The following is a 26748-nucleotide window of genomic DNA, read 5'->3' as shown; positions in this document are numbered from 1 at the left end:
CTTTCTTCACCTTATTCCATTCTACCAAGTCTTTCTTCACCTTATTCCATTCTACCATGTCTTTCTTCACCTTATTCCATTCTACCAAGTCTTTCTTCACCTTATTCCATTCTACCAAGTCTTTCTTCACCTTATTCCATTCTACCAAGTCTTTCTTCACCTTATTCCATTCTACCAAGTCTTTCTTCACCTTATTCCATTCTACCAAGTCTTTCTTCACCTTATTCCATTCTACCAAGTCTTTCTTCACCTTATTCCATTCTACCAAGTCTTTCTTCACCTTATTCCATTCTACCAAGTCTTTCTTCACCTTATTCCATTCTACCATGTCTTTCTTCACCTTATTTCTTCTACCAAGCAACTCACTTTCTCATCTTGTTTCTGCTAACTGGCCAACCTTGCCTTCTTTCCTCCATCCATCAACCACCTGTTTCTTTTTTGCAATCAACTCATAATTTTGTAAGGCTATTAAGTAATACTTTTAATAAAGCTTTCAGCTTTCTTAATCAATAAACATGAACGTCGATTTCTTGCTCTAATACTGATGTCAAGCAATGCTATTTTCAAGTTCATTCAAGTCAGTTGTTTATGTAACCCTATATCAAATTTGCATTCACTTTGATCCATAATCATCAGACACTAATTAGACACGATTCACTGTATGTAAATATATATATATATATATATATATGAGAGAGAAAGAGATAAAATAGTTATCCACGAACATGTCTATATACATAAAATAATAAAGTTAGATATGTTTATGCATTCATATATTTATATGCACAGAATTAATTTATAAACTAATTAACCGATCATTATGAATTTTGGAACATGACTGATATGCATAAGGCATCGAAATGTGAACTACATTGAGTTTAATTTAGTTTTGTAAAAAGAAAAGGAGTTGAAAACCCTTTGTGAAAATTCAGATAATTCCAATATTTGTGAAATCTAAAGATAAGTATTAGATATAAATTAATAAATATTCCACAAGTTTCAGTTTCTTTGAAATATTTTTAAAGGATTTTTAATGGGCACAGCCTCCTATTTTAAAAATTCAAATATTTGCATTGAATTCTATCCATAATCATTAGAAACCAATTAAACAAGATTCACTGAATTTCTTAAGACTCCTTAAGGTAAAGCTTGTAATTTAAGACATTTTCTATAATGCAAATCATGTAATGTGCTTTGATCAAAACCAGAATGAGGATTCTAGACATTATGTTTAATATCATTACATCTTGATTTAAAGCTTTGTATCAATGACATAAAACCAGTGCAGAATTGTTCTCTTTGGTGAATTAGTTTTACCTATTCTAGGACGAGTATCTGTCTAATAATATCTAAGTAAAAGTTAATTTTACTAGACCCTCTTTCTTCTAACTTGGCCCTGTCGGTGGGGCATTAGAATACACCGACTGCCCCCCTGCAGAGGGTAAAAATCTCTCAATGGGGGTCCTGGATATGACCTTAAACTATATCCAGTGGTGAGGCCCCAGCTTGTGGGCTTTAGGGAGTGTGGAGCCACCCTTTAATTACCATTACTCCCAGGTCCACTCTGCCCCAGAGTGGTAGTACCTGTTAGGGTTCCAACTATGGGTTAAATAGAAACCGACTTGAAAACAAATATATTCTATTAAAAAATTTTTCTTAAATCTTTGGATTCGGCATTAAATAACCCGAAAAGGGTTGATATGCCATAAAACAAAAACAACCAACCAATCCTTCTAACTAGCTATCGCTTCCCCCCTCTCTATCCCTCCTTTCCCGTTTTCTCCTCTCTCTCCCCTTTGCTCTGCCCATTCCTCTATCTGGACATACACACACACACATACATACATACATACATACATACATACATACATACATACATACAACTCTCTCTTATGGATTCCTTAATAAATGAGTCAGAATTAACTTCTTGATAAAAAAACAGAGTTACTTCCCTTTGATATGACTAGAAAACTGCACTAGTTTCAGGTCAAGGAGTTTTTTTTTTCTCCAAATTTAGATATTCAGTCCAGAGCTGATCAAGAACATAGTGAACTTATGGGTGTTTGTTTTGTAGTCTTTGACTCTATGCCACGCACACAATCAAGTGCTTTTTATATAATAGATGTCTTTGTTTCATATCTTTGTTTTATCGTGATTTCCATGGCAAAGTGCTCATCTGAGCTCCAATCTATGGTCCCCTCTCGCCAATCTTTCACGATAAACACCCGTCTAGCTGAAACCACTGTCATTAATTTTCCCTACTTTTTATCTGTGCCTAAATCAAAACGTAGATTCCATGAGCAAAGCTTCTTTCTTAGAAGTGTACCCCTGTGGAACTCTCTTCCGTTTGCCTGTTTCCAACCTGACTACAACTTTGATGTCTTCAAATCCAACATAAACAAATTCCTGATTAATCGCCCCCTTAAGTAAGACACTTTATCAAATCTCCAATACTAACGATTACTATGATACTATCCCATTGATTACTGAACATGCAATAACCCTTATCCCCGAGTCGCTTCCGGGCCTTGATATGTGGTGACCTCCATGTAAAAAAAAAAATAAAAAATAAAAATATCCATTGCAGATGGATCCAATCTGTCTTTTAATTTCGTAACGAACATTAGTGCAGAAAAACGCATCGGACAAGTGTCAGTTGAACATAAAAATTATAGCAGATTGTATTAAGTGATAATTACCGATTGTAGCAATTGTTGTAAGTATTAGCATTGTTAGTGACATTCCATGGGAATTAGCAAGTGTCTCTTTTGAATTATAACGTTAACAACAACATTGCATTCTTTTATCTTTTGTTTGAGAAATTCTTTCAAAAGTATGTTGGTCCTGGATATGATCTTATATGAGGGATGACGAGTCTGAGGGGAGTCAGAGGTCTTGTAAGAATGCTAAGAGTCAAGGTTGGATATTTTAATTGCCAAACCATCAACAGTTTGAATATTGGAAGACTTTAAAATAAGACATTTGGATTATTTGGACGACTTAAATGTTATTTGCCCAACGTTTCGGTCGGTGTAACCTTTAACCTTCTTCAGGTGTGTCTTGTCAAACTCAGAAATCTTTCTCTCAAACTCGGGAATCTGCGCAGAATTTTAAACAGAACATTTATTTATTCCACACAGGTAGAATGGTCTTGTTCTGTCAGCCATGACTGGGTAGAACTCTTAAGTAACTTGCAATTGTATTTGAGTGTCACCTGCACTAAGGATTGAACCTTCAACCTTCAAAAGAGTGTAATTTATCAAGCAAGTGCTTTATCTGCTATGCCACAAATCTTTGAATCATTAGTGCAGGCGACACTAAGAATGCAATTACAAATTACTAATACAAATTCTGAATCCTTATCTCAAAATATCAGAAATTTACAGGGTGGAATGATAAAATTGTCACCCAAGAAAAGACGACATAATTCCATTTTCTTTTGATGAAAACCGGTTTTCTTTTTTTGTTGCAGGCCATCTACTAGTTGGCCATTTGTGAACAAATCCTAATAGGGATAGGAGCCTTCTATCATGTCTGAAAGTGAGACAATGTTCAATGAGCTGTTCAACTCGTGCTCTCTACTGATCCAAATTATGACAACAGGACCATTGCCAGCACCCTCAAAATGCATCATGGGATTGCTACAAATAACAGGGACATGCCCAGGGTGATAAAAAAAGTTTCCGACCATGGTTACGGTCTTTGGTGTGGTTTCAAGTGAAGGCCACAACATGCTGCGTCACTTCTTCGAAGTCGAAAGAAGGAGTTTTTCAACTTTGTACCCTTCTCTCACTGGCACGGCCTCCTCCTCCATGCTGAACTATTTTGTTTGGTTATACGTCGAGAACATCCTCTACATGGCCTCCCACAGCACCAAAGTCAGCCTGATCGCTGCCGAGTATTCGACCAGCTCCTACCGGTGCTTGTCGAAAAGACATGATCCTAGTTCCAAACCTGTATTAGGACGGTGATTGAGGCTGAAGGCGGCTACATTGAATATGTCAGCTCTACTACATAATCAAGTTAGCTGAATTTAGTTTTTCAATAAAAGTTTTAAAATAAAGCTGTGGTGTTGTTTTCTTTAGGGCGACACCTTTATCGTTCCACCTTGTAATTTAAAATAAGGTAGTGAATATTTTGGAATCTTAATATTCCGAGATGAACCTTCCAACTCTGCAACCTTGCCTTAAATTACATCAGGTAACAAGATCTCCATTTGGGAGCTTTGGGAAGTGTGTATTTATGCCTTTGTTAGCATTACTTCATACTCCATCCTGACTTGGAATCATAATACCTGTCAGGGTTCGATCCATAAATTCTGATTTCCAGGCTATTTATTTTACAAAATATATTAATCTACAAACCTTTCATGTAAAAATTCCAAGCTGTTAAATATTTGTAAATATTGAAAAAAAAAAAAAAACTCATCAGGATCAGAAATGGATTCAGTATTAAGTTACCTGAAAAAAATGGTTAATATTATGTGGTATGTTTTTACCTTCCAAACTAACCTTTTACTGGTCAGGTATTTTTTTTTTTTATTCAATTCTCAAATAGAAAAAAAATCTTAAGACAAGGGAGATAATAGCCACGTTATCTCCCTTTAAAGGATAATCAAGTTGCCTCTCTTTAAACTATCGTGTTTTTTTTTTTTTCATTTTCGTCGCTGTTCATAATTCTTCAATAGCAAATCAATTTTTGGTTCTCTTCTAAAACGCGTCATTGGTTTAAGGGAGATAACTCCATTTTAATAAAAGACTAGCAGGACCTGTGCAAATACCACACGGGACTGATTCATATGTAATCTATTGATGTTGGCATTCTGTATATATTCAGTGTAAATGGAGACGTTCTGATATTATTGTAGCTATTTTGTTAAAACTGTAAATGTATTTATCCAAGCTAGCAGGGACGCCCAGCATAGCCAGGCTGTAAAATACGCTTAAATATGATATTTTAATTCTTGCAGATTTCATATATATTATTATAGAGTTAATGTTCTATCGATTTATATATAAATATATATATATATATATATATATATATATATATATATATATATATATATATATTTTTAATTCAATTTTCACCCTAAACAAGGCACATTCCCACTTTGAATTAGGGGGCTACTATCGGGGACATAAGTTGCAGGAGCATTATGAAGGGAGATGAACAGCAAGATGTCTGTTCACATTACACTTGAACTTCTGCATGTCAGTACAGTTAGGAAAGCAGAATCCCGGAAGTTCCAAAATCTAGCAGTTCTGGGGAAGAAACTATTGGAGTAGAAGGCTTTCTTACACCTAGGGATCTCTACTGTGAAGGGGTGGGATTTAGCTGCTTGTCTGGTTTGTTGGGTACAAGTGCTTGTAGTTTGTCAGAGCATTCACCATTAAAACACTTGTAGAACAAGCAGAGGGATGCAACGTTTTGTCGATGGGACAGAGGCTGAAGCCTAGATAACAGTTCGGGACCTGTCAGGTCAGCGGCTCTCTTTTGAACCTTGTGCAGGAGTGAGAGACAAGTAGCAGATGCACCAGCCCAAATGTGACAACAGTATTCCATACATGGGTGAATGGTAGCCTTATAGAGGTATAGGATACTTTCAGGCGTAAGTAGTTTTCTAGCACGGTAGAGGGAGCCAACCTTCCTAGCAGCAGCCTTGGCAATGCTCTCAATGTATCTATTCCAGTTCATGTTCCTTGTAAATGTTAGGCCGAGGAGTTTAAAGGAAGCACTTTCGGGTAATGTGTTCTTGGCCATTGCTATTTACTTATCCCTCTTTCTCTGAAGTCCATTGTTAGTCTTCCTTGGCCATTTCCTATCAACTGAACTTGCTAACTCCGCTGTTCTACAACTATCAGCCCAAGATTTGTGTGGTATTTTTATAACCTTTACCTCGCATAAGACGTATACTTCAGTTAATGTCTGTGAGTTTTTCTTTTGATTTTTGTCACTTTTATTTACCTGTTTTACCGGTGCCAGCTGACATACTGCCCTGCATTGTTGAGATTTTCTTGGTCCGAATCATCTGGTGCTGATGAAAAAGACTAGCGTAAATTCTTTATTGCAACAGGCAAGCGAATATCTAGCTTAGGAGATTAGAAAATGAATCTTTGGTTTATTTTCGGCAGCCGCATAACTCTCGCTTCCCTTATATTGTCCTTTAATCCTCACGTTCCATGAGCGATGTTTCTGACAAAAAGGGAAGAATTGCTGTTTTCTCGGTCAGAATCTCTTCCATCTAACACTTATCGTTGGCAAGTTTTTATTTATGGGACATGGCACATGTGCCACATTTTGTCCTTTAGTCCTCACTAATGTTCCTGACAAAGAGGAAAGAATTGCTGTTTTATCGTTGGTAAGTTTTTAGTCGTGTGCAAGCGACTCTATTAGTCACTCTGTCTGTCGGTCTGTCCGTAACACTTCTGTGCTTGGCCTTTTTGGTTAAGATCAGATGCTGTTCTTAGCTTTTTAAGCTTTTCTTGGCCTTTTGGCCAAGATCAAAGTGTAGTATCTGTTCTCTGATACATACACAGCGATAGGCAGTGTTGTTCTGGCGACACATTCTCGTGCCCGGCGAGCTTGTTGGGTAGCGTTCTGTCCGCACCCCCACTTGGTCTGTCTTTCTCTGCTCTCCCCCCTCACGGGGGGATCCGAGCTGATAATTTACGACCTTCCCGCGAGGGAGGGTCGGAAACACTTTCTCTCTTCCCTCCACTAACTTCCCACTCCCTCTCTCAGTTCTATCTCCCCTCTTGCCGCCTTTGGCGCCACTTCTTTTTGGCGCCAAAGTCGGCTCCCAATTTGCACGCCGACTCCACGTCACTCATTTTGGTGAATTTATACAGGGAAGAGAGAGCTTTTTTCAAAAATGGACACCCCCAGCCCGGGGACCACCAATACAGATACCCCCACAAGAAAAACTGCTCCCCAAGAGGACGGCTCCCCAACAGGGGAAGCAAAAAGCAACGGGACATACCGCCCGGACACTAAACCGAAGGACGCCCCCCAGAAGGGAGAAAACTCACCAGCAGCTCCCCAAGAGGGCGACTCCCCACAAAGGGGAGAAAAAACAATGTTGGACGGGGCATCCCGTTCCGACAACAAAAATCAAGAGGCAGTAGCCCCAAAGGACGATAAGGGAGACAGTGCTCCCCAAGAGGGCGACTCCCCACAAAGGGGAGAAAAAACAATGTTGGACAGGGCATCCCGCTCTGACAACAAAAATCAAGAGGCAGTAGCCCCAAAGGACGATAAGAGAGACAGTGCTCCCCAGGAGGGCTACTGCCCCAAAAGGGGAGCAAATCAAGAAAACGAGGGGGCATACAGCCTAAACCTCCCCAAAACAAAAGGGGCAAAAGCTCCCAAGGACAATAAAGAGGACAATGCTCCCCAGGAGGCCGACTCCCCAAAAAGGGAAGTATTTCCTGGAAGAAGTGTAGAGCAGGGAGAGTCGGTCCCAAAGGAAAGCGGAAAGGGAAATGCCCCTCAAAATAGCAACCCTTCCGCCAAGGAACAGCAAAAACAGTCCAACCTCACCAAAGATCTAACACCAACAAGAGGGTCGGCATGGGGGAAGACTGTAGAGAAGCAACTGTCCCCTCAAGAGTATAGAGACTTGTACTTGACCAAGTACAGACAATACATAGAGGGGGCAGAAATTAAACCAGTGCCAGGCGCTTGGGAGGCAATCGAAGACAGAGTGCTCTCCCTCATCATCTCGGATATGCCGGAAAACCGCCTCCTAGGGATGAAAAAGGAAGACATGGCAGGGCTCCTACACAAGCTAAACATCCCGGTATTATACCTGTACCAGAGGAGCTACGCCATGTGGGACATCCTCCTACCCACCAAGGAAGATGCGGAGAGACTCTCCCTCCAAGAAATAAAGCATGGGAGAGTCAAACTAACACCTGAATACCAGGGCAAGAGAAGGACTCGGGTGCAGGTATTTAATGTGCCAACCCAAATACCTGCGGAAGTATTAGGATGCCTCTTCAGCCAGTACGGTGAGGTAGAACAGGTGACCCCAGTACGGTCAAAAACTGGGACTCACCTGGGCTGCTACACAATAGCAATGAGGCTGAAGAGGGAAGGTTTTCAAGCAATACCACCGCTGCTGACATACAAAGACGCCAGCATAACGGTAGTGGTGGAGGGCCGTCGTCCACACTGTTGGTTCTGCCAAAAGCAGGGCCACATGGCTAGGAGTTGCCCCCAAAGGGTAACCCCTAATCCAATAACCCAAAAGGCGGTCACAACCCCTGAGACAACGCCCGCACCAAAACAGGCGGCAACAACCCCTGCAACTGCAGCACCAACCCCAGCTCCAAGGAAAACCCAAACCACCCAGGAGGCCAAGGGGGAAGAATGGAGCACGGTAGTGAGACAAAAGCGGAAACACATAATCCCTTCTGCCACCAGCCCAAAAATCGAGGCAGGAGCCTCTGCAAATGCAGAAACAACAACAGCCACCGCAGCCAATGCCGCGGAAACAACTGCAGCAACAACTACTGCAGCAGCAAAATCAGCAAGTGCAGCAGAAGCAGCAACGACACCAGCGAGAGCAGCAACAACAAAAACAGCTGCAGCAGCAAATAGAGGAGCAGACACAACCAACGGTCCCCACACCAATCGAGACGGGGATCAAGCGGAGAAAAGACTGCTCCTCTGAGGATGAATCCGCAAGTGAGAGGGAGAGGAACTCAACCTCACCTCTCCCCGGTTCATTCGAAAGAATGAAAAAGAAAAACAAAAGAAGAAAAGAGGAAGAAAAGGTGGCCCCCACTCCCTGTGAACATACACCACCCTTAACAACAAAATCCACTTCCACCCCCAAACCACACACTGCAACAACACCAGACACCGCACCAACACCAGACACCGCACCAACACCAGACACCGCACCAACACGAGACACCGCACCAACACGAGACACCACACCAACACCAGACACCGCACCAACACCAAACACCGCACCAACACCAACACCAACACCAGGCACCACACAAACACCCGTCCCCACACCAAGGCAAACTGAGCCACTACCCCAAAAAGAAAATGAAAAGAATGAACCGAGGGAGAGGAGAGACTCCTCTGCCTCTTGCAGACCAAAGGTCCTTGCCCCTGAGGAACTATGTAATGTAGACCCTCTATCTGTGGCCACAGACATTTCCCATCGGCAGAGGAAAAACTTAAAACCTCTGCTCGATTACAAACAGATAGAGGGGAAAGATGTAAATATCCCCTCAAATTTCCCGGACGCCCCACTCCTAATAACCTTTGTCAGAACTCCAGAGGCCTGCAAGACCAACTTGTGGACAAGGCTGCAGGCCGCTGAAGGGGCGTTTCCGGGAATTGAACTGGTGAAAAAAAATGACCCTTCTCTTGATGAACTGTCAAAACAATGCAAGGGAAGGGTCCCCGTGTTGGTCCATCCGTCACTCTATAGGGCCCTTAAATTGACTTACCCTTTGGATGTCGGCGGCATTGTGAGAGAAGGTCAGGACATGAAAAACCTGACCACCTTGAGCATTGCACACAACGTCGGTGTCCTTTCCCCGGCTGACTTCGGAGCTGAGTGTGACACACCTTAAGGTAGGTACCATGGCTTTGAATTTGGCTAGTCTGAATGCGAGGGGCTTGAGATCATCGGGCCGGGCGGCTCGCCTCCGGCACGACCTCTTGTCCCTGGGAGTGGATGTTGCTGCGATTCAGGAGACGCATTTCGTTTCCTCTGTGGACTGTCAGGTGCTGGCCCGAGACTTTGAGGTTTTCTCAGCATATGGCAGCCCGCGGGGGAAGGGAGTTTCCGTGTTGGTTAAACGTACCCTGTCGGCGACGGTCGACGTTGTCCATAGAGATGCGGTGGGTAGGCTGGTTGTGGCCAATGTTGCCGTAAAAGATTCTGTGTTTCGGGTGATTGCGGTTCATGCGCCCAGCACCGCTCGTGAGAGGGTCTCATTCTTCAGTCAGCTTGACGCGTTTGTAGATTGTCGGAAGCGGGTAGTGCTAATGGGGGATTGGAATTCCATCTTAGACCCCGACATAGATAAGGTAGGAGGCGGAGCTAGAGGATCGGAGAGGTGCGAGTCCAGCCTGGCTGATCTGATGGCTAGATGCAGTCTGGTCGACAGGTTTCGGTTCGAGCATCCAGGACGGGAGATGTGGACGTGGACCAATAGTGTTTCCTCCTATCCAAATACTTATTTGGACAGGATGTTAGTTAGGAGAGGCGAAGTAGACTTCTTATCTTGTCCCACGTTCACTTGGCTAGGCCAGACGGACCATAAATTAGTTATGGCCCGGCTGAAGCTAGGAAATAGGCCTAAGTTAGCGGGGTACTGGAAGTTAAACACCTCCCTTCTGGAGATACAAGACTTCCAAGATCAGTTAAGAGAATTGATTAAAAAGGCACTAGTGGGGGCGGTTACTGGGAGTAAGTGGTGGTTAGGTCTCAAAGCCAAGATCAGAAGCTTCTCCGTCAAGTATGCCCAGCGCCTCGCACTAGATAAGGCCAAGACGAAGAAGAAGCTAGAGCAGAAACTAGCCCAGGCTACGGGGGAGGGTGATAGGGTTAGTCAGGAACTAGCTAAGCAGGACCTTCTACGTGAGACTAGCGAGCGTTACGAAGGCCAAGTAGTTAGAGCTAGGCTTAGAAAGATAGGCAACGAAGCAGTCAATTCTAATGGAGACGTGCGCCGTGAGGTTTCTAGGCGTGGCTCGGACAAATACATTGCAAAAATCAAACATCCGAATGGACGCACCCTGGAATCGACTCGGGAGATCTGCGAGGGGTTTCGAGAACATTTCGAGGAGCGTTTTACGCAGCAGCCCGATCTTCCGGTCCTTGAGTTTAGCGACTATTTGGCCGACTCTCCCCGTCTCGAGGCGGCTAGAGCGGCTGGTTGCGAGGGCCGGGTGACGGAGCAGGAGGTCTTTACTGCGCTGAAGCAGGTCAGCTGTGACAGATCGCCAGGACTTGATGGTCTGCCATACGAACTGTACTTGAGGCTGTCGCCCATGTTTCTGCCTCTTCTGACGGATATGTTCAACCATTGGTTTGCTCAGGGATCCATCCCAGGGCAGGTGACCAAGGGAGTGATCACATTGCTGAAGAAAGGTGACGGGCATGGAGGGGAAGAGTTAGACGACTACAGGCCCATAACTCTGCTAAACACAGAGTTGAAGATTTTGGCCAAGGTCCTGTCGAATCGGCTGCAGGTTGTTATCGACGAGTTGGTTGAACCGGAACAGAACTACGCTGTGAAGGGGAGATCGATTCAGAACAACTTGCACCTGATCCGCATGATCCTAGAGGGGGGAATAGATGACGACACGGAAGCCGCGCTGATAAACTTAGATCAGTCCAAAGCTTTCGATAGGGTCGACCATCGTTTCCTGGCATCTGTCTTAGAGGCCGCCGGTTTTAAACCGGACTTTTGCAAGTGGATCTCCATAATGTATCGACAGCCCATGGCTGTCGTGCAAGTGAACGGAAAGCGCTCGAAACCCTTTGTTATCTCTCGGTCGGTTCGTCAGGGTTGTCCGCTGTCGCCCCTGCTTTATGTCCTGGCTTTGGAGCCTCTTCTCCGCAAGCTGAGACATGGGGAGGCAAATTCGGCCCTGCGCGGAATGGCTCTGCCTGGCGGCTCAGCTGCCAAGGTATCCGCGTTCGCCGATGATGTCACGATCTTCGTGTCGGGCTTCAGAGACATTGAGGTCGTGTCGGAGGCACTCACACAGTACGAAAGAATTACAGGGGCCAAGATAAACCGCAACAAGTCGGTAGGACTGCGGTTGGGCGCATGGAGTGGCAACGCAAACCTCCCTGCGCCCTTCAGCTGGACAGATGGCCCGGTCCGGATCCTCGGCGTGTGGTTCGGACCGGGTCTCCAGCTTGACAAGAATTGGTTGGAGGTACGGTCAAAGGTGGAGGCTGCAGTCAATTCGTGGCTTCCTAGGAAACTTTCCTTAAAGGGTAGAGCTGAGGCGTGCGCCACTTACGTCTTTCCTCTCATCCTTTACCGACTGGCCATACTTCCCCTGCCTGCACAACACCTAAAAGCTCTTGTCGAACTCTTGTCCTCGCTCCTTTGGGACAGAGGAAGACACTGGGTGAGCAGACAGGTCTGTATTCAACGTCCGTGTGAGGGAGGCTTGGGAATGCCGGACTTGAAGTGTCATCGAGATGCTGAGAGGCTGGCCTTCCTGAGCCACTATATGCAGGAGGACCAACCGTGGCACCCCGTGGTTACTGCCGCCTTCCCCGACCTCGTTCTCGACCCTTCCATCGAGAGCCGTCGCAGGCCGCGGGGAGAATCTGCCTACATGAAAGAGTGCCGAGCCGCGCTAAAACGACTACCAAGGTCCAGTGACCTTGTGACTGCTACCCGTAGGGAACTCCACAGGGATCTAGTGAAGGGGGCCGCTGACGACCCGCTATGCGCGCGTTTGGGGTGGCAGCAGAGTGAGATCCGCTCCGCGTGGAGCTGGGCGCCAGGTTCAAGTCATCTGAACAATTCGGAGTTCTCTCTGACCTGGCGATTGGCCCGAAATGCACTTCCACTCAACAACATACAATGCAGTTCTGGGTTTCTGGAGTCGCCTGATTGTCCCCGTTGTGGGACAACGGCTGTGGAAACTACGGATCACGCTTTCTTTGATTGCCGCGAACTCCGCCAGTACTGGTCGTATGTCAGTGGGGTGACGGCTCGCATCGATCCTGAGCATCCTCGCCCAATTACTGTATCCAATGTTGTGGACAACGTGAGGCCGCCGTGGGACCGGGAAAGACAAATGGTCTACGTTACGATTCTGGCCGTGGCGAGAATGGTGATTTGGACGTCGCGTCTGCAAGGTTGCCGGGGGGTGTTGTCTTTTTCTGATCAAGATCTGATCGCGTTCTTTAAACACCAACTATGGGTGAAGATCAGATGTGATAGAAGAAGGCTGCATCGCGCGGCATTTGACAGAAGATGGATACATGTGGCAAGTCTGTGTGTACGAAGAGGAGCCAAATTTGAATACGTGTTCCCCGCCTGGGTGTGGAACGCGCAGTTCTGTAAAGTTAAATTAAACAAGTAGTCTCTCAGCTAGCTGAGTGTGTGTTCCATCCCTCCCCGATTAGGAAGCCTCCAAGATCCCCATCCCCTCTTACCTGCAATTTTTGTTTTCACCCCTTCCTCTAAATTTGACCCATCTTGGAGAAAAAGAAATACAATCTAACCTCCATCCCTTACCCACAAAATTTTCTTTTCTCCATTCACCCCCATCTAGAGGGCATCCCCACCTAGAGACTGACCCCCAGAAGCGAGGTTCCTTTTACAAACCTAGTGGAACGGGCAGTCTATCAACTAGACGGGGTTGGGAGGGTCCTACTAATCACCTTTTGTTTTTTCTTTCCCCTCCCTCGACACAAATGAATTATTGTTACCATTTTATTGTTATCTTTTTTGTTTTTACACGTCAATAAAAAATGTTTTAAAAATTGGGAGTTACTAGGACGTCCCCCAATATGAAAGGGTGAATGCGGTATTATGGTGAAAGAAGATACTAGCTGGGAGAAACTTTTGACTTTGTTTAGTTCTGGAGTGACAAGGATGACCAACGACCCCCAAAATCCCCCCTTTTGAGTTGGCCATGTGCCTAAGTTTTTTGTTCATCGTTGATTTTTTTTCTGTATTTTTTTAACATGAATAAAAGATTTAATATCTCAAAGTGTAGTATCTGTTCCGGCAGATGCTGCACTTAAGATAATTTGTACCAGTCAATGGAGGGGAAACCCTCTATACTGGGACAATTATTATTTTTGGTAACCAGAGTGCCCCCTTTTTGCCTACTTTTAGGGGAGCTGGTTTTTACCTCACATTAAAAACGGCCTTGTGCCTAATTTGCTCAGTGGGGGAGCAAATAAATACCATCTGTACTTACTACATGCTGTACTTATGTTTGTAACTTTGTAATATAAAGTGGGGGATCACTTTTCTGTATTAATTTAATGTAAAATCATCACCCACTTTACAACCAGTCAGTCTCAAAGCCATTCAAGTCATTCTCCAGATCATTTAAGTTGTTTTTGACGGATTCCAATTATTTTTTAAGCATGCAAGTCATTCTTAAGGTCATTCAGTTCATCCTTAAGTTCATTAAAGTCATTCTAAATCATTTACTTTTTATTTATTTAAGTCATTTCAGCCCATTTTTCGGTCATTTTAATTTATCTTTAAGAATTTCATGTCAATCCTACATTCACGCATTCATTCATTACACGAGAGCACACGACTAATGGCTATCGGCCTTGTTAACATTAAAGTAGTATTTTTTTTTTTTTTTAGCTTCTTACATCAAGTGGCTTCATGCTTTATCTGGAGCGATTTCCATAAAAAGGAGCTGCTCTCTTTAACTCGTTAAAGAGAATGGACATGTAGATATCCCAGGATATCTATTTAAAAAAATTTTTTTTTTACTAAATTAAAACTTTGTGTGATGATTATAAAAATGGGTTAGAATACACAAATTAAAGGGAAAAAGGTTATTTTATTAAGAAAGCAAAATATTGACTCGCCTATAAATAGAATGCTGCGTATTTTAGAAGTCAAAAGGCTATCCATTCAAAATAACATTTACACATTATCATAAGTGACAAAACCGTTCACACAAAGAGTAATATTGCACTTTTGGCAATAATTTACTGGCTTACTATGCAAAAATGGATTCGAACAAACAAATAAAAAAAGCCAAGTACATTCAAGGATGGAGTACTGCTTCCACATCTGGGCAGGAGCTGCTAAAAACAGCCTATCCTGCCTTAACAGAGTACAAAACAGACTTCGCGGTTTAGTGGGGGATGCCCTTTTCTCTTCTCTGCAACCTCTCTCCCACAGAAGAGACGTTGCGAGCCTGTCTTTGTTTTATCGTGATTTCCATGGCAGGTGCTCGTCTGAGCTCCAATCCCTCGTACCCCCTCGCCAATCTTTCACGAGAAACATCGGTCTGGCTGAAACTACTGTCAATAATTTTCCCCACTCTTTATCTGTGCCTAAATCCAAACGTAGATTCCATGAGCAAAGCTTCTTTCTTAGAACTGCACGCCAGTGGAACTCTCTGTCGCTTGCCTGTTTCCCACCTGACTACAACTTGGACGTCTTCAAGTCCAACATAAACAAACTCCTGACAAACCGCCCCCTTAAGTAAGACACTCTATCAAAACCCCCAATACTAATGATTACTACAATACTATCTCATTGATTACTGTACACGCAATAACCCTTATCCCTGAGTGGCCTTCGGGCCTTGATAAGTGGTGACCCCCATGTAAAAAAAAAAAAAATTAAAAGAAAATAAATTATTTATTTCATTTAGAAAGCGAAAGAGAACACTGGACACATGTAATGTATTTTAGAAATCAGGTGGCTATACATTCAATATAAACTTTACATTTCCTAATTTGCATGTGTGCTTTTCTTCGGCTACTGCTGCTAATATCTTCACCAGCCAGCTGGCTTACAACTCCTGCTGATATTTTTCTATGTGCTCGTGCGCACTTTGTTACACAAACGCTTTGTGATATTTCCATTCTATGAATTTTCCGGCACAAATGTAAACCTCACTATATTATTGTACCATGCTTGGATAAACAGATATTACAGTTTGTGTAACAGTGCGTATGAGCACGTGGAAAAGTGTCGGTAGTGGCGAGGGATGACTGGCTATGAAGAGATTAGTAGCAGTGGCAGCAGTAGTCAAAAAATGTGCATTGGCTGAAAACACTATCAATAATTTCCCCCATTAATCTGTGCCTAAGCCTAAACGTAGATTCCATGAGCAAAGTTTCTTTCTTAGAACTGCACGCTTGTGGGACTCTCTTCTGTTTACCTGCTTTCCAGCTGACTACAATATGGCCGTCTTCAAGTCCAATGTAAACAAGTTCTTGATGAGCTGTTCCACTTAAGTAATCCAATTTACCAAATTTACACTTCTAACGATTACTATGATGTTGTCCTTTTGACCACTGTACACTCGTGAACCCTTATCCTCGAGTGGCCTTTGGGCCTTGATAAGGTGTAATTATTTTGTAAAAGAAAGAAAGAAAAGGGATAAAAAAGAGAGAAAGAACAGCACGTGCTCAAGCGAAAGAAAGTCGGCGTCAAGGAGAATGGACATGTAAAGAGGCAGGTGGGAAATGGCTGGCTGCGGCTGGCGTGAGGTTGGAAAAGTAAAGTGCGACGTTGGAAAAAACGGACATGTAAATGTGAAGGCAAGAAATGGCTGGCATGAAGTCGAAGAGGAAACGTGTACACCGGGCGAGATGAACGATGGCGAGAGACTTCTAAGTGGTGTCGAAATAATTCAATGCTTCCATTCAGTCTTGAAAGACAAAGGATACCCCTTGTAGGGGCAGCTGCGCATGTAATTGCATAGCAGAAGTTTCACAATCCCCAACCATACCTCTCCCGAATCAGCACTGTTTGAGTCCAGTAACAAGAAGTCCAGGAAGATGGAAGCAATCTGAGATAAGTGGAGAACACATACAGCACTTGGAAGTCTCAAATAAGCACCCATCTGGTACTGGCCAGACTCATCGTTGCTTAACTTTGGTGATCTGATGGGAAAATAGTGTGGTAAACGTGATTATGCTGTACATTGTCAAAACAGCTATAACAGCTATAAAAAGAGTTTTGTTAAGAAAGAAAAAATGCTAACCTGAATATTTATTTCTATTTCTTTACTTTGTATGTTTGTTCCTGCAATAAGTGTGAAGCATGTGGTGTTACATTTGATCCTAACCCAAACGCCAAGAAGGCATATTTTAGTTTGAATTTCGACACAACTGCAACATCAAATGAAATTTAAAAAGTTATTTTGTTTTTTGCATCTTTGGCGATCTGATGATTCCATCTTTTAAACAAATATATGGGTGGGTGTTCTGGGGTAGTTAACACCCCTGTATTCATGATCATATGGATTCGTATGGCCCTATGTAAGCCAGACATTTCTGCCGTGGAGCAGAGAGTACAAACACAGTTTAACCGCCCATAATGAACACCAGGACTCTTTCACCTTGAAATCGTGACCCCTAAACAGGACCACAACACTGGGTAGAGGTGCAGAGGCTGTTCTTGGCCTTCAGGCCAGGAGCGGAAAATAAAGTAATTAGTTTGGGTCAATGTGGGGGCAATCCTTCATATCGGACAATTGCTTTTTAAGTCCATTAGTTTGGGTCAATGTGGGGGAAACTCTTCATATCAGACGATTGCTAATTTTGGACCCTGCCAGAGTGCCTCCTTGGGGGAGCTGTTTTTTCTCCTCGCATTAAAAAACGGCCTTGTGCCTAATTTGCTCAGTGGGGAAACAAATAAACAGTGGGTCAGGTTAAGATCAAAGTGTAGTATCTGTTCTTCAGATGCTGCACTTCAATTTCTTGTTCTCTGTCAGTGGAAGAGAAATCCTTCACTCCCGAGACAATTTTTATTTTTGTTCCTTTTCTCCACATTAAAAAACGACCCTGGTGTCTAACTCTGTGCCGTGGGGAAACATTGTAAATAGGAACAGTGGGTGTGGAAGTTTGTCCATCAGAACGACCATCTGATTATCCTGGAGGGATGATTGATGACACACGCTGAATTGTAATGCAAGGATTGCACAATTCTTAACCATTCCTCTTAGTCGGCACTGCTTGATTCCAGAGACAGGAAGTCCAAAAGAATGGGCCAGGTTATCTCAATACTCCATAAGAATCTTTCACTTAGTGATACAAGCACCAAAATTGGCACAAATGACGTTCAGAACATACAGTTTTAGAAAAGAACGTTAGCCATCAGAAAATTCAAGCAAACTTGACAAATTTTAATTTTGGTGCTTGTATCACCAAGTGCAAGATTGTTTCAGCAATCTGCCTAAATTCGAAACAATGTGGAGCTAAGTGGAGAACACATAAAGTACTGACCCGGCACAACAATGCTTAATTTCGGATCTAACAGAGACTGGTGTGCCAATGTGATTTAACTAGGAACAAAGTGTAGTATCTGTTTTGATCCTGCACTTCATCTTTCTATCCTCAGTCAGTGAAGGAGAAATCTTATTAGACAGAGGAAATTTTTCTTGTTCCAATCCAGAGTACCCTCTTTCAGAAGCTAGATTTCCTCATTAAAAATCGACCTTGTACCTAACTCTGCACTTATGGGGAGACAAGTAAATAGAAACATGAAATTGTATTATTATTATTATTATTATTATTATTATTATGTCGACAGTATTGTATTATTATGTCGACAGTATTGTATTATTATTATTATTATGTCGACAGTATTGTATTATTATGTCGACAGTATTGTATTATTATGTCGACAGTATTGTATTATTATGTCGACAGTATTGTATTATTATTATTATTATTATTATGTCGACAGTATTGTATTATTTATTATTATTATTATTATGTCGACAGTATTGTATTATTATTATTTATTATTATTATTATTATTATGTCGACAGTATTGTATTATTATTATTATTATTATTATTATTATGTCGACAGTATTGTATTATCATTATTATGTCGACAGTATTGTATTATTATTACTATTTATTATTATTACTATTATTATTATTATGTCGACAGTATTGTATTATTATTATGTCGACAGTATTGTATTATTATTATGTCGACAGTATTGTATTATTATTATGTCGTCAGTATTGTATTATTATTATTATGTCGACAGTATTGTATTATTATTATTATTATTATTATGTCGACAGTATTGTATTATTATTATTATTATTATTATTATTATTATTATTATGATGTCGACAGTATTGTTGCCCAGACGTATGTATTATGATCATGGTTTGCTTTCAGGCTTCCTTTCTTTTTCTTTTTTTCTTTTATGGAAATCACTCTAGACAAACCATGAAGCCACTTTATATAAGGAGCTAGAAAAATATTATTTCAAGGTTAAAACTTGCCAACGAAAGGTACTAGATATCTTCCCTTTTGTCAGAAATATCGTTCATGGAATTTGAGGACTAACAAGTACCAATAGTTGATTTCTGTTTTTCGTTTCTTTCAGTGGTAATGGTAAGCTTGCTTCCTGGTCTTCGATTTTTGGATTTGTTGTGATGATGTCATTGGATGTTGGACTTGCGTGATATACTTAACATGTAAGTATCAATCAGTAAATACTATTAAACAATGTTATGTATATATCTTCTTTCTTTCTATCTATCTATAAAAGGAACTTTGTGCATGAGTTCGTTCCCTATGGACTCCGAAATTACTGGGCAGATTTTTATGAAATTTCACACACACATTTTTTATGTATCTGACAGTGTTCTTAGAAAAGTTTTGTATCGAAAAGTCTTCAATAAATATCGATAATCTAAAAAACAACAATCCCATATACGTAGTAACAGGTCATTTTGGTCAAAATTAACACTTTATACAGCCTAACATCAAAAGTGCATTTGTTAAGTTTTATCACCACACAAGCAAAAAGACTCGACATATAAAATCAACAGTAGGTTCTTTGATATGACAGGGGCGCGTTCGACATTAACGTTACTGTTTAGAGTAAAATTGAACCATGATACTTGACTTTTGCATTTTAAATTTTAATTCAAGTCATTGCATGTAAAAAATAATTTTATAAAATTAACAGTAGGTTCTCTACAGTGCAATGTAAACTAGAATGTATTATGAAATACGTCACTACGAGGAGACATGTAAAGCTTCCTCTCAATACACCACAATAAGAGCAGGTAATCAATTGATTTGATTGAAAAAATGGGCGATTTCACCGATTTTGATGACAATAAAAGTATTGGAATTGTCACATTTCTTGATCATCACTAAATCCTGAGCAACATCGAGGCTCTTTGCTATTTATATTTATATATATATATATATATATATATATATATATATATATAGCTGTGTGTGTGTGTCTGGTCACGAATAGGCTTCTATATGGTTGACTATTTTAAAAAACTGATTACATATAATGATAGAAGATGTATCGAGACACAGGAATGAGTATGTTTGATCTGGCAGAATGGTGGTTCATTAAAATTGTGGTGTCTGCGTTCGCTCTTGGTCCACAAAGTATGGAAATCAAAAATTAAAAAATTAAAAAAAAAAAAACGTTTACAAGTGTTTTTGATATAGATGTTTATAAGAATACTTTGATAAATATGTTTTAACTTAAATAGGGATGGTATAATAAAATTGTGGGGTCTGCGTTCGCGCCTGGCCTCCGTAGAATGGAAATAGGCACAAACTTTAATAAAGACTTTTCATATCTATCTGTGTAAGTATACTTTGATAATTATGTTTCAGTTTGAAGAAATATGGTATAATAAAATTATTGGGTGTTCGTTCGCACCTGACCTCCATAGAATGGAAATATGTCAGAAAGCTTAACAAGGTTTTTTAATATAGATCCACAGAATATTGTGATAAGTGTTTCAGTGTGAACAGGTATGATATAATAAATTATGGGGTTTATCTATTTTCTTTTTACTTTCATCATATTTTGCTTTGGTTTTGATACCCCCAAATTCGAAGCTATCTCTTTACAACCCTTCCTTTTCATAACCTATCATATTTTCATAAATCAGAGACCATTTTCTGTAGGTTATTTTTACTTTCATCATATTTTGCTTTGGTTTTGATACCCCCAAATTCAACCCAAATATACAACCCTTCCTTTTCATAAGCTATCATACTTTCATAAATCAGAGTCCATTTTCTGTAGGCTGTTTTTGAACCCAGTCAACGACGGTTACTTTTACTAGTATATATATATATAAAACTCAAATGACCTTGTAATGGGTGTTGTAACCCAACATTCGGTTTACGACTTCCAGTTGCGCATACATATATAAACATAAACCCATAATAATCAATGTGAAAATAAAACGTATTGTTTTAATGTGTACGTTTTCAGCATCCCAATTTTTTTCGTGTTTTAATCATCCAGATAAACAACTGTTAATACTTTCTGCTTTTTTTTTTTTTACATCGTTCATTTCTGTATTACGTTTAAGTTATTTTTAATTTATTCTCCATTTTTTAATACACCTTTCTTAAAAAACATTCATACATTTTCTTCTACACTACCAACGTAAATAACTCCGAAAAGATGTTCTTTTTAAAATGGCGTTACAAATAAATAGTCAACACGATAATAAAACATATTGTTTTACTGTGTACGTTTTCAGGGTCCCAATTGTTTTCTTTTTTGCGTTTAAATTAAAAGATATATCAAAATTTGAATTTAACTTTGAGTATTATGGTATCTGTTCAGTGCACATTTACCTATAAGTATGGCAAACTACTTATAATTCAATGGCTGTAAGTTTTTTAAAAAAATTTTTTTTCAAAATTAAACAATTATTATTTTTTTTTTTCAAAAAATAAGCAATTATAAACAGAACGACTCATAGAAATCTATCTATATTCTTTTTTCATTTTAATATACTTTCATAGAAATGTTTCTGTTATGTCACAAAACAATATTTTCTTTACATCACAAGTGTCACGCTCATACATTAATTCCATAGCTAATATAACATACTGACCCAACAGGTCACGGGTAGTCTAGTATATATATATATTATTATTATTATATATATATTATATATGAATTATTATTATTAGGGCTAGGACAACAGCATATTTTTTTCAGTGTTTTTACTCTCGAGTGTGTATTTGTTGATAGTTTATATGCTTTTATATAGAGTGTTGTGGTTCTTGATTGATGCTCAGTTAAAATTTTAAGAATATGGTTAGTAAAAATGGACCACAGAAATTTAAAAAAAAATGGAGTCTGTTGAAATGTAGACCCTGAGAAATTGAGATTTTGGAAAACCATATTCTTCATGGAATCTGAACTGTGGGAAAATAAGATTTGCAAAACAGAGATTTTTTTTTTCTCACACGTAAAAGATGTCAGCCGCTTTTCAGGGTCTGACTCAGTGTTTGAAAAAAAAAGGCTAGATCGGAGGTCCTAGGTTCCATGCTGGTTGCATCGGTGGTCGTGATATTTATCTGTATTTTCTTTGAGGTGGCCTGTTCCTCGATGTTAACTCTCCATGATTTAATGTTTGGCTGTAGGGCTACCAGATCAGGTTGTCTGATGATATTGGCTTCCTGACCTAAAATGCATTAAACATTGATGGTATTGTTTTGCAAAACTCAACCATTTTCTACAAAGTCAAGCAGGAAAACAGTTTTCCTCTACAAAACAAATAAATGCTTTGAATAAATATTTGAACATATAAAAAAGCAAGAAGCCTCAAGATAATTTTTTTACCAAAATTATCTGATTTGACATTATTTAATCAGGAAAAAAGGGTTGATATACCGTTAAACAAAACAACTAAACCCAAACAATATGAATAACTCGTGAGATTTAAAAAAACTTGATGCATACAAACTTTTTTTCAAAATGACTAAATTTGGTGTTCGTGGCACAGTGGATAGACGCGTTGAGTCTCTACGGTTCCAGGTGAGCATTGTCTGGAGATAGCAGTTTCAATCCTACCCAAAGTAGGCCAGAGGATTAGTTGGCCAAAACGTGACGAAACAACAGCAACTATGGAAGGCAGTAATTTTAATGAGGATACAGTTAACAGATTCAACATTCCTATCCTGCTGCGGATAACAACCTGGGCAGAGAAATAGTTGGCCGAAACGTTGTGAAACAACAATAACTACGAAGATGAGGATAACAGTTTACAAAAACATCGATACACAAATAATTCAGCATTAAATAATCTGAAAAGGGTTGATATGCTGTAAAACAACCAAATCAAACCTATTGTTTGGTAAATATCTTTGCCGAGCATCTTTTTCATGCTTTTTTTTAGTCTGCCAAACTTATATATATATATATTACTATTTTGAAATAGTTATATATATATATATATATATATATATATTGAAATGTATATATGTATATTACTACTTTGAAATATATATTACTATTTTGCATATATATATATATATATATATATATATATAAAAATAACAGTTACAATAAGTTTACCAAGGTAATCAAAATGGTGAACTTAAAATATATTATAAATATTAAAGAGTTAATATTTACAAGTAAAATAAACTCAGCCAGATGTAAAAAGCTCAATAAAACCGAAAAGGAAATAGAGCTTATAATATGAACAAATGATTAATAAAACATGTTAAAAGACATCTTGAAAAAGAGTTAAAAACATATTTAATTTTAAAAAAGGAAGCACAAGATAAGTGGATAGTCCTTAATCCGCGGAGTTTCGAAGAAAAACTCTCCTTCTCATCAGAGGGTAGGAATTAGCAAAATGCATGATCGGATTTTGCATATAAAAGTATTTAATGAAACTACAAGTAAGTCAAAAGTCTTACTTGGTTAAAAAAAGGGGTGAGGTAAGGGGAACAGGAGGCAAAAGAAAAATAATAAAAAGATTTCACATGAATGGATAGTCCGGTGAAGGGTAAAAATCCAAAAATGGTAAAATCCAAAACGGTCGAATTTAAAATTTCAATCCAATGGGTAAATTCCAAATGGTCCAAAATAATCCAAAAGGCAGATGCAAAATCCGATTCTGCATTTTGCTAATTCCTGCCCTCTGATGAGAAGGAGAGTATTTCTTCGAAACTCCGCGGATTAAGGACTATCCACTTATCTTGTGCTTCCTTTTTTAAAATTAAATATGTTTTTAACTCTTTTTCAAGATGTTTTAACATGTTTTATTAATCATTTGTTCATATATATATATATACACTACTATTTTGAAATATATATGTATATATATATATATATATACTATTTTGAAATATATATATATACTATTTTGAAATATATATATATACTATTTTGAAATATATATATATATATATATATATATATATACTATTTTGAAATATATATATATATATATACTATTTTGAAATATATATATATATGCTATTTTGAAATATATATATATATACTATTTTCAAACATATATATATATATATATACTATTTTGAAATATATATATATATATATATACTATTTTGATATATATATATATACTATTTTGATATATATATATATACTATTTTGATATATATATATATATACTATTTTGATATATATATATACTATTTTGATATATATATATATACTATTTTGATATATATATATATATACTATTTTGATATATATATATATATATACTATTTTGATATATATATATATATATACTATTTTGATGTATATATATATATACTATTTTGATATATATATATATACTATTTTGATATATATATATATACTATTTTGATATATATATATATATATACTATTTTGATATATATATATATACTATTTTGAGATATATATATATATACTATTTTGATATATATATATATATATACTATTTTGATATATATATATATATACTATTTTGATATATATATATATATACTATTTTGATATATATATATATACTATTTTGATATATATATATACTATTTTGATATATATATATACTATTTTGATATATATATATACTATTTTGAAATATATATATATATATATATATACTATTTTGAAATATATATATATATATATATATATACTATTTTGAAATATATATATATATATATATATATATACTATTTTGAAATATATATATATATATATATATACTATTTTGATATATATATATACTATTTTGATATATATATATACTATTTTGATATATATATATACTATTTTGATATATATATATATACTATTTTGATATATATATACTATTTTGATATATATATATATACTATTTTGATATATATATATATATACTATTTTGATATATATATATATATACTATTTTGATATATATATATATATACTATTTTGATATATATATATATATACTATTTTGATATATATATATATATACTATTTTGATATATATATATATACTATTTTGATATATATATATATACTATTTTGATATATATATATACTATTTTGATATATATATATTTATACTATTTTGATATATATATATATATATATATATATATATATATATATATATACTATTTTGATATATATATATATATATATATATATATACACTATTTTGGTATATATATATATATATATATACCATTTTGATATATCAAAATAGTATATATATATACAAGAATAAAAAAGCATTGGAAATGCAAAAGGATATAGGGATGGTATGCCAAAAAGTATACAAACAAGATAGCTATGAATGGCTAGGCACATGGAAATAGAATTGCATCCAAAGTATAGCCCTATAGCTTTTCTCCAATCTTCATTCCGTGCCATCATTACGGTTGTAAAAAGCTATAGGGCTATACTTTGGATGCAATTTTATTTCCATGTGCCTAGCCATTCATAGCTATCTTGTTTGTATACTTTTTGGCATACCATCCCTATATCCTTTTGCATTTCCAATGCTTTTTTATTCTTGTTAATTAGTATTTTTACTTACAGTCTTATTTTTAAACTTACATTCATGATAGTATTGTCTTTTTTAGGAGGCAATAGTTTGACAGTAGTCATGTGTCTTTTTGCCAAGAGCGACAGACGTCAGTGTTAGCCGTGATCGTCTAGAGGTTAGGACCCCACGTTGTGGCCGTGCTAACCTAGGTTCGAATCCTGGTCACAGCATTGGCATTTTGTACATATTTTACAGTCCAAAATCTGAAGAATTATTTGTTTTTATAACATTGTTTTTTGACGTCGTACTTGCTGATAGGTTACTCTTATAACAATTTTGATCAACTGAGATAAAGATTTCGTGGTTTCATTAACGCTGGTGGGTTACTGTTTAAAGAAAAAACCTTAACGTTCACCTCAAATATTCAGCGTCCAAGAAATATAGGCCACTGGCAAACTGAAACGTCTGTGAGCATCCGGTGTATTATTTGGAGCTGTCCCTTTTGAGAGAAGTTCCGTGTTCGAAGTGGTCTGTCTACATTGGGTATATAGCGTTTAAAACTTGTTATTACACGTAATCTTATTTAATTATGGAGTTAACTAAAAAGCGATGGGTTACTGCACTTCTCCGTGTAAAGAGCAGTCGATTGATTCTTGAACTGTTGTCAGAGACCGTTCGTACACCGAGATACATCGTCTCAAAAGAAAGAAGAAGAAAGAAGAACAATTGGCCATTTTTGTACCTTTTTTTTTTGCTCTCTTTTGACATTTTAACCGACGTTCTGACACTCGCTGGATCCGTAAGACGCTTCTCTGTAAGAATATGTGCTTTTTGAAACTTATAAGTTGATTTTAGTTGAGATTTGGATAGTTTTGTTTTGTAGGCGTATATAGGCGTGTACGGGCCATCCCTATATAGAGAGTGCTACCGCCTCTCTGATACTATTTTGATATATATATATACTATTTTGATATATATATATATATATGTATATATATATATACTATTTTGATATATATATATACTATTTTGATTTATATATATATACTATTTTGATATATATATATATATATACTATTTTGATATATATATATATCAAAATAGTATATATATATATATATATATATATATACTATTTTGATATATATATATATACTATTTTGATATATATATACTATTTTGATATATATATATATACTATTTTGATATATATATACTATTTTGATATATATATACTATTTGGATATATATATACTATTTTGATATATATATATACTATTTTGA

The 26748-nt window shown here is 37.9% G+C and overlaps 1 protein-coding gene and 1 pseudogene across 2 annotated transcripts in view; both read left to right on the top strand.

The window, feature by feature from the left end:
• LOC145248262 (zinc transporter ZIP11-like) overlaps positions 1-26748 on the top strand; it is a 272606-nt gene that overhangs the window by 194858 nt on the left and 51000 nt on the right. For both annotated transcript variants that reach the window (XM_080110135.1, XM_080110134.1), the window contains one exon: positions 19077-19167. In XM_080110135.1, coding sequence (XP_079966261.1) covers positions 19077-19155 — 79 coding nt within the window. In that variant the 3' untranslated portion in view covers positions 19156-19167. The remainder of the gene's footprint in view (positions 1-19076; positions 19168-26748) is intronic.
• On the top strand, positions 6478-6569 carry LOC145248505 (U2 spliceosomal RNA; annotated as a pseudogene).

This window comes from Euprymna scolopes, chromosome 26 (genome assembly GCF_053919585.1).
Source record: "Euprymna scolopes isolate OS-2025 chromosome 26, ASM5391958v1, whole genome shotgun sequence".
Lineage (NCBI taxonomy): Eukaryota > Metazoa > Mollusca > Cephalopoda > Sepiida > Sepiolidae > Euprymna > Euprymna scolopes.
This window is presented reverse-complemented; position numbering and strand designations above follow the sequence as displayed.